This window comes from Oreochromis niloticus, linkage group LG11 (assembly GCF_001858045.2).
Source record: "Oreochromis niloticus isolate F11D_XX linkage group LG11, O_niloticus_UMD_NMBU, whole genome shotgun sequence".
In the NCBI taxonomy this organism is placed as follows: Eukaryota; Metazoa; Chordata; class Actinopteri; order Cichliformes; family Cichlidae; genus Oreochromis; species Oreochromis niloticus.
Genome location: NC_031976.2, coordinates 38,042,836 through 38,052,256, shown reverse-complemented (window position 1 = coordinate 38,052,256; position 9,421 = coordinate 38,042,836). Strand labels below are relative to the sequence as shown.

The 9,421-nt window shown below is 48.8% G+C and overlaps 1 protein-coding gene across 1 annotated transcript; it reads left to right on the top strand.

The window, feature by feature from the left end:
• Positions 1–825: 825 nt before the first annotated feature.
• On the top strand, positions 826–8,052 carry slc39a3 (solute carrier family 39 member 3). Its single transcript, XM_003457570.5, has 4 exons — positions 826–1,161; positions 2,254–2,507; positions 3,209–3,339; positions 6,520–8,052. The coding sequence occupies exons 2-4, from the start codon at positions 2,306–2,308 to the stop codon at positions 7,186–7,188; spliced, it is 1,002 nt and encodes a 333-aa protein (XP_003457618.1). The 5' UTR covers positions 826–1,161; positions 2,254–2,305; the 3' UTR covers positions 7,189–8,052.
• The last annotated feature ends 1,369 nt before the right edge of the window (positions 8,053–9,421 follow it).

Genomic DNA, 9,421 nt, shown 5'->3' with positions numbered 1-9,421 from the left:
GTTGCTTCCAAAGGACAGGGACTTCAGTTTGTGCTTACTGTGACCTTTGATCCCGAAGTTTTCACAGCTGCTCAAACCACAAACAGCTCATCAGACGTTTTACTGCTGCCAGAGCGCTGATGCAGCGTCATGTAATTTATGTACCTCTGAAGCTTTCACAGTGTCACGCACACAGTCACTAACAGACTTCCAGGCAGGGGCGTTTGACCTCTGACCTTCTGTGATTAATGAGTGATGGAAAGTGACACTAACACGGACTCTTCGGGATTCCTGTTAAGCTACAAAGTCAACAGCTGGAAAGATCCGCCTCCCGCTCCAGCAGAGTGAAGTCAGGAAACGACAGGGCAATGCGGCCTTCAAAATAAAAGCCTCAAGTTTAGTTTTTGAGAAAAGAATCAGTAAATGCCTTTGTGTAGGCTGAGAACTAAAAATAAAAATAAAGATGAGCTTCTGACAGTTTTCACTGCAGCGAAATAAAAACGCACCAACTTTTTTTAAAACAATAATTTATTAATTGAATAGATTAAAGCGCATCAGGAAAATAAAGCTGAAGACGAACGCTGACCTCAGAGGAGAGGCAGGCTCTGCTCTCCCACCAATCACCGGTCAGACGTTTGGATCAATAGGATCAGGTGTGACAGAGCACCTGTGCTGCGGCGCTAAACGAACCCACGCACAGATCCATACATATTACAGATCAATGATTAAAAACGTAAGACGTGGCTCTTAAAAAGCTGATTCTGTTCATGTGGACGGAAACCTACTTTACTTACCTGGATGACTGAGTACACACCAAGACTGTTACTAATGACTGATCATCGAGGGTAAACATAAAGAAAATCTGTTATTTTTCCACATAAATGAAAACTTTAGCATTATGACGTCACAGACATGAGGGACAGGAAGCGTTTGATGGTCCGGGGTCTCCTCCTGCTGGACCCATGACCGAACCGGACACCAAACACCGACGGGCTTTTATTTTGTAAAGAGGAAATGCGGGGTTTTGTTGTGGAGCGCTTCACAGCAGCTCCCTCACGAGGCGGGATCAGCTGATGGGAACTGAGTCACCACTTCCCGGAGAGGAGCACCGAGAGAAGCTCACACCGCCGATCAGCTCTGATACCGAGAGCCTCACCTGAGCGCGAGCCCGCGGCTGAACAGGTAAGGCTGGGCGGAGACCTGAGCGGAGTCCGTGCGCGGGACCGTGAGCCGCTCAGAGTAAAAATATTCTGTTACCTCGGGATCATCAGCGGGAAACACACGATGGTTACCACGGTTACGCCTCCATGACTCACAGACTGCGCGTGCGCACTAACTAAAACCCCTTTAACGTCTGATTAGTTGCGCGAGGAAGAGTCGTTGCACACCTTTGTTACGGAGCAGATGTTACAGTTGTGGTAAATCTGCGCACGTGCTTAGTGTTCGGTTATTCGACTCGCCAGCAGTACGATACAAACCCATCTGACCGATGACCCCAGTGCTGGGGTGAGCAGGGGTCAGGTGATCAGGTGTAATCCGAGCACGCTCACCTGTGCAGAGCCCGGAGTCTGCCTCAGCCTGTAAACATGTTTGTTTGTGGCTGACTCGCTGCTGCCCCTGCGGCACAGCAGAGGAACTGCAGGAGGACCGCCCACTCCGGTTTCAGACACTTCCTGAAATAACGTGGAAATCCCCCCCAAATCAGATCAGACCCGCCCCTCCGTCTGAGTCACTCACACCTGCTGCCACTTTCAGTTTCTCCGCCTTCTTCACCGCACTTCCTGTCAGCGCGCTGCTGCCTCTGTTTGCTTATCTGCTCCTATCGATTCCTGGGGTCACATGACTCATGGCGCTCTGCACATCACAAACATCTCTGTTTACTGCATGAGCTGAGCACCACACAGGAAGTTCATCACCCCGCCCACGCCCTGACCCACACACACACACCCACCCACAGGAGGGCTGCGAAGCTGTGACCTCACCGAGCGACCCGCAGGCGAGGGTTAAACTTTAACAGCACCGTCCTCATGCTGATTGATTGTGTGTGTGTGTGTGTGTGTGTGTCTGGCTCAGAGGAGCCTGTGAACAACGTATACGTCAGCTTTCATCGTCAGCTGTTAGGAGTACGTAATGCGTTAGTCTCTGCAGACTCACAGGTGTGCAGCGTCCACAGGTGTGATCCAGGTGGAGCGCCGCAGTCCGCCCGTACCTGCATGAAATCATAATTCAAATGAAACGTGTGTCTCACTGTGTTGTTCTTCCTCCGTCTGACAGACTCTTGTCCTCAGAGCGAGTCCAGGGTCGGGGTCCGGCCCAGAGAGCTGAGATGACTGTCGCAGGCGGAGCGTCCTCCTCCGTCCTTGTGTCTTTGGCAAAGGAAACGGCGGCGCTGAAGGTGAACCCGGCTGATGTCCCCGTCCTGGAGATCAAACTGGGAGCGCTGGTGGTCCTGCTGTCTGTCACGGTGCTGTTCGGATTTGCCCCACTCTGCATCGTCCGAGGGGCGGGGCGCTTCAGCATGCAGCCAGGTAGACTGGGGACATCTACCGACAGGGCGTGCGAGCCTGTGATTGGCAGGGTTTTCATCATTTTAGTCGCCATTTGGCTGAGCAGATAAACGTTTCCAGCATCGGTTTCTCTGAGAGGAGTTCAGAATATCAGAGAGAAAATATTTGGACTGGGTGGCTGAAATCAGCCGTGCTCTTCTGCTCGTGCTCAGACCGGCTTTGCATGGACAATTCTTCTTTTTCTCACACGGAGTCCTGCAGGTCAGAAACACGCTCCTCCCACTTTTAGCCAACGATTTTCCGATTGGCCATGCCTCTTAAAGGCAGGTGGGTGGGGCTTGACGTGCTCTGGCAGTACATGGGAAATAGATGAGAGGAAGTGGGGAGACGCAGGATAACGGCTTTAGGTTTGGATCCCGCTGAGCCCGAAGTCATGCTCGGAGCTCCAGCATTAGTCTCCAATGTTTTTATCTGACAGCTCGACTTCCTGTTTTCTCCTGACCAGCTGATTAGATGTGACCTCGTGTGATCTCTGTGCAGTCACTCGATCAGCTGCAGCACGAGAACATGAATCCATGAGCGCCGCTCTGCAGGGGCGTTACACGGCGCCTTTCAGGAATCTGAGTTTCTGTTTGCTTTCAGTTTCAACCTATGACTCTGCAGCAGTGTGATTGATCCGTGTGACTGATCAGTGTGGTTGACCCGTGTTCTCCGTGTTGCAGATATCCGGCGCCTGCTGCTGAGCTTGATCAGCTGTTTTGCTGGAGGCGTGTTCTTTGCCACCTGTCTGCTGGACCTGCTGCCAGACTACCTGCAGAGCATCAATGAGGCCTTCAGCAGCGCCGGGATTAAGGTAGGAGAGCGCACACGCCTGAAGAGGCCTGAAGAGAAACGGCAGGTAAAGCCTCGCCATCACGCTCAGAGATGCTTTAACGTCTGAGCAGACTAACCCCACTGATCCTGCTCTCAGACACTGACACAGATTTAGCGCCATCTTGTGTCAGCATCAATGTGACGTCATGTGGTTGGTTGGTTGCGGCTGACAGGCTTGCATAAGTGTATGTTCGCTAACTGGTGACAGGATCGATAACTCTGAGGAAACACTTTAGTGCTGCAACAATGAGCTGATGTTAGAGCGAGGATAAACTGTTCACTTCACCGTCTGTCTGTGGCAGGAAGTGACTGTTTGACTCGCTGCACTCGAACAGACAAATCCGTCTGTGAGTCGTAATGTTGGTGTTCGTAAAGCGCTTTATAAACGAGGCCTGTGGACGAGGAGCGCCTGTGTGAGTCACACTGACAAGCTCCGACACTCCAGCTGTTCAGGCCGGCTGCACCCAGCCTGCAGTCAGCGGCCACGCAGATGTTAACGAGTGTCTTTGTTTTCCCACCACAACCAGTTTACTACACCACAAACTTCCATCAGCACGTCCACAGGAAAACCCTCTGGAAAAAAAGTAATACTGCAATAAACACAAAAATAAGGACTTTTAAATAAATAATAAATATTTAATATTATTTCTCACAATTGTTGAATCAAGTTTATTTATAGATTTGGTTGTGTCGGGCCTCCGTAGAGCTCGTTGCTGGAAATTCAGTTTGTCAGCGTTGAAATGCTTTTATTTTGAAGCAGCAGCTGGTTTATTTCCTCTTTATCTAAACTTGGAGGATTTAAAAAAATATACAAATTTGGACATTTTTATGAATTTTTATGGTTTAATGTCATATTTAAATCTGACATTTAAAATCATATTTGGAGATTTAATTGGGAGAACCTCAAAAATCCATCCTTTCGTGGTCCTCAGGACCAAAAATGTTCCCGCCCCAAAAGTGCTCTAAAAATGTTATATATTAATATTTTTTTCCACTTTAAATGAGTCAGTCTTTTAAAACTACTTCTGCCTAAAATATTCATATTGAGTTTTAATTATATTTTCATTGTTTTAACCCTTTAAATCCCAGTTTCGTCACATGAGTGCACTGTTTTTTTAGCCGAAAAACACAAAAAACTTAATAATTAGGCCTTTAGATGGGTCAGAGATTGGCACCAACATTCATTTTGATCAATTACTATTTTTTTGCAGAAGCACACTAAATGTAATATAGAGCTTTATCATGTTTTTCACTTTTTGCTTACACTAAATGCTTATTATTGTTGTGTTCTAAAATAAAATAAAAAATTGTCTAAATAACAATACAGGTTCACTTTGAACCAGAAAAACATTTATATTAGAAGGATGAACATGAACATTTATGTTGCTGGAAATCAGGGAAAGTTGTGATTTCCGGTGCCCGGCGCAGCTCCAGCGGTGGGACGGTGTTTGGGTCCCGGTGTCAGTGTCCCCAGCACTACACGTCCGATACCACGTGAAAACAAATATATAATTTTCTGTTGTAGCCCTTAAACTGAATGTAATGATACTAATTTTTCACTCTTTTTCTTTCTCACAAAACCACGACACTACTTCGTGCATAATCCCAACGCAGTGGAACATGTTCTGTCTAATTTGGCACGACAGGTCACATAGCACGTGTGAACAATAAAATTGAAGATTATTTTTTTTGTCACATGCATAGTTATACAAGTACAACACGCAGTGAAATGTATCAAAAAAGTTCCGAACGCCAGCGCGTTTCCCCGGCGCTTCTTTGTTCTGGCCGCTCACCCGGCCTCGGCTGCGCCTCGTAGTATCACAGGCGGCCAGGACAGGTCGGGTTTAAAAGTGTCCAAGATTACATGTGCAACCTTATCACCGATGCTTAGAAGTGATCTGCTGTCGTAGACTATAAAACTGGAGGATTTAGGGATGTAAAACAGAGCACAAAATAAGTAAACAACTAAAAAGGCGCATAGTCTGAGCGAGCGGTCAGGAAGGCGTCTGGACGTGACCGCGCCATCTTAGACCTAAAATATAATTTTCTGTTGTAACCCTCAAACTGAATGGTAATGTAACCATACTAATTTTTCACTTATTCACAAAATGAAAACCGCACTTTGTGGGTACTCCCGACAGCGGGAGCGACGTGTTCTGTTCGGGAGTGCGCGCTTTGGCACAAACCGAGATCAAACCTGTGGGCTGATAGGACGTTGCGGAGCCTCGCCATTGTCCGTCAGATTTTTGAAATCCTCCTGTGACTGTTCCCGTCCATGTCCTCTTCGCTACCCGATCCGTGACAGTTGCAGATGGTGCGCCGCTCCGTTCTCCGTTCCAAGCGCTCTGTGGCTGTGTTGCTTTCCGTCAATGACTACTTCCGGGGCGGGGTTCATTCAACTGCAGCCGTGTTTAAAAAATGAGCTTGAAGGGAAAAATAAAATCTAATTTGGTTTTGGTCCTTGCTTTTATATTTACTTTGTTTGCATTGCAGTGTGGCCGTCTGAGAGAAAATACTGTGAAATACTTTTGAAAAAAAAGTGTGTTTGTGTCTTTTTTTTTCCTTTTTTTAGGCATAAAGACCTTTATATTTTTTAAAAAAAGCACACATACCAGTATCCAACATTTATAGTGACACACAACACCACTTTTTTTTCACTTTTTAAAGCAGACTTAGAGGACTGCATTAACTTAAGTTATAATAATCGTGCAATGAAAAATAGCGTTTATAATGGTTTTCAATGGGGCAGAAATCGACCACGAGGTTCGAGAGAATGTGTCTGTAGCTCAGCCATTTAAGCTCATTTAAGGAACTCAGACTGAAATTTTAAAATAAAATTTAAAAACAAAAATTACAGTGAAAATGGCTTGAAATTAAAAAATGCAAAGGCCACGAAATTGTCCCAGGTACTTCCAGGGATGTAATCTGGTTGTAGCTGCAGCTCCGATTATGTACGTCACGTGTTATTGATCATGTCTCTATGACGATGAGAATCTTCTGGAGTTTCTACTTTTAACGTTTTATTAAATATTGATGTTTTTCCGATGATTTATTCGGACATTCAGATTTCTGAACATTTCTTAGTTTTGGACCTGGAGGTAAATCCAGACACAGGTATCTCAAGCTGACTCTTCTTCTTCTCCTCCTCTTCCTCCCTCAGCTGCAGTTCCCCCTGCCCGAGTTCATCGTGGCCATGGGCTTCTTCCTGGTCCTGGTCCTGGAGCAGATCATCCTGGCCTTCAAGGACCAGACGTCGCCGTCCCCGGAGGAGCGGCGCTCTCTGCTGGTGGACTCCAGCATCCAATCCAACGATCACCGCCGCCGCCAGGACTCGGCGGACTCGGACGGTCACTTCCACGTGGACTTTGGATCTCAGTCCGCCCTGCGCGCCTTCATTCTGGTCTTCTCGCTGTCGCTGCACTCGGTGTTCGAGGGGCTGGCGGTGGGGCTGCTGGAGAAGGGGCAGGAGGTGCTGGAGATCTGCCTCGCCCTGATGATCCACAAGAGCATCATCTCTTTCAGCCTGACGGTGAAGCTGTCTCAGGCCCGGCTGCGCCGCTCTGTGGTGGTCGGTTGCCTCCTGCTGTTCGCCGTCATGTCGCCGCTGGGCGTTGGCCTGGGCATTGGCCTCAGCGAGACCAAGACATCGCCGGGGCACCAGCTGGCCCGCTGCACACTGGAGGGGCTGGCGGCGGGAACCTTCATCTACATCACCTTCATGGAGATCCTGCCGCACGAGCTTGCCGCTGGCAGGAACCGCATCGCCAAGGTGGCTGTGCTACTGGTGGGCTTTGCCGTAGTGACCGCCGTGCTCTTCATCAAACTGTAGACGCAGATGGCGAGAGGGCGAGCTCCGTGTGCGACTTCAGATGCGTCACATGGTTCAGAGCTTCATTAGGAACACGTTTTTAATTTCTTTGACGTTATTGAGAGAGGAAGACTTAAACCAACGACGACGCGAGAGCGCCAGGGGGAGGAGCAGAACAGCCCCACAAACCTGATCCGTTAAAGTTTGGCTCGTGTCCTCCTTCGAGGTCTCCTCCGACCACCTGCAGGGTTTGACGGAAACCCACCAATCAGACAAACCCCCGTGAGCCGCACCTGGTGACAGCGGGGAGCGAGAACTCCCTTTTAACAGGAAGAAACTTCTGGCAGGCTCAGGGAGGCGGGATGAAGCTAAGGAGCCGCAGCAGGCGATCGAACCCCCAGGGAGTGAAGAAGTGCATCATGGGAAGCAGACTGGCCTGCTGCGGCGCGATCTCAGAGTTCGGGGTGCAGCGGGACAGCGGCCATATTTGATGGCTGACGGAGCGTGACGGCAGGTCGTCGACCCGTCCGAACTTCCTGTTTGGCAGCTTTTATTGGAGGTTCCACGTGGAGACGCTTTGGCTGTTTAGTTGCATCGAAGAAGCGACCAACGGAGCAAAGACCCCGATCACATGACCAATACTCCGACCTCCTCGTGAACAAAATCCCGAGGAAAGCCTGAAGTGATCCACCAACCACAAACCTCTGATGTGCTCGCCTCAGAGGAGCGACCCAGAGCTGTGGCTGATTTCAGTTTTTAGGACTAACGTGTTGCTAAACGAGGATTTCTGAGCCGACGTCTGGAAAACCTTCAGAAATCTGACTGGAACGTTTGGAGCCGCCGAGCCGGAGGAGAGTATATTTTTAGTGGAGAGCTCTATTTTAACTGACAGCAGGATTCAAACACTTATTTTTTGTAATTAAAGTATTTTTAAACATGTAAATTTACTGTAATCAAGTTTGTATCAAATTATACAGAAAATAAACACGCGTGTTTGAATGTTTATTTCATGAGGCGGCGTCCTGCAGCCGCACGGGACAGATGGCCGCAGCACCGAGCAGCTCGTCAAACGAAGCGACAGGAAGCAGAAATGCAGAAACATAAAGCTGCTGCGGACAGACACGCACGTCTGTACTGAAGTAAAAGTAGTCGATTACAATAAGACTCGAGTATTTTCAGAGACGTTAAGTCAAACCTCTGCTGCGTGACGCTTTCTCAGCTCCTGTAATCTGATTACTCGGCAAAGATAAACTGTGATTACTTATCAGTGGATCAGCAGCACTGATCCAGGACGAAGTCCGACAGCTCGACAGTCACATGACCACCTCGCCACGCGTGAAAACAGTCTGAGCAGCGATGACGCATCATGATGGATTTTTGTCCTCAGCTTTAGCCGCCGACCGTCCATCGTATCCAAACACATCGGGCGCTCGAGCCGACGGAAAACGTTTTTATTCTCATTTTATCTGAGGAACAAACAAAAAAGTGTTTTTATGTAAACTGCAGGCAGAAAACCAACATGGCGGCGGTCACTGTGCTAGGTCCATCTTTTACATACAGTCTGTGTTCCTGTGAAACAGGAAACAAGTGTTCTGTGTTTTTAAAGCTAAATGAGAACTGCCCTGAAAACAAGTTTGTACCACGTGACCTTGGAGCGTAGCGAAAAACAAACCACCGTGGCGACGACCCGGTGGCACGGGCCTACAGACCGAACGGCGACCCCTGCGGTAAACGTCAACTCTGAGTGGTCGCTGCAGGTTTCTGGGTCGCTGACAGCCGGTTCATTTTTCCCTAGTAACCTGTGGTTGCCGTGGTTATAGGCCGGTTTCTTGGCAGCTGCTCTTCAGTGATGACCTCGCTGATGTCAGGATGTGATGCGTGTCCTTGTTCAGGTGAAGAATCAGAACGGGAAGCAGCCGGAGCGCCGCTGAGCGTTCCTCTTTCACTTCAGTCCGAGCCACCTGCGGTCGGTCAGCTTTCAGCTTTCCCACCGCAGACGCTGACACGGTGTGTGTGTGTGTGTGTGTGTGTGTGATCACCTCGTTCATGTCACAGTTTCACTGGTGAGCCAAAAACACATACGGGAGTGATGACACAGTGTGAGCGCACAACAGTTCAGCAACACAGTGACACCTGTGTGACCTCATCAGTGCACCTGAGAGGACAGTAGCAGAGCGTTCGCAGCTGAACACAATCACCACAAACGTGACAGGAGCTGAATTTAAGGACGCGCACGAAGGTGGCGAACGAGCCC

What these genes read in the sequence shown, in the direction of transcription:
- slc39a3 (XM_003457570.5), top strand. Translation starts at nt 2,306, where the DNA reads ATGACTGTCGCAGGCGGAGCGTCCTCCTCCGTCCTTGTGTCTTTGGCA. An exon ending in GCGCTTCAGCATGCAGCCAG is followed by an intron (nt 2,508 to 3,208) that starts GTAGACTGGGGA and finishes TCCGTGTTGCAG; the next exon opens with ATATCCGGCGCCTGCTGCTG. An exon ending in TCAGCAGCGCCGGGATTAAG is followed by an intron (nt 3,340 to 6,519) that starts GTAGGAGAGCGC and finishes TTCCTCCCTCAG; the next exon opens with CTGCAGTTCCCCCTGCCCGA.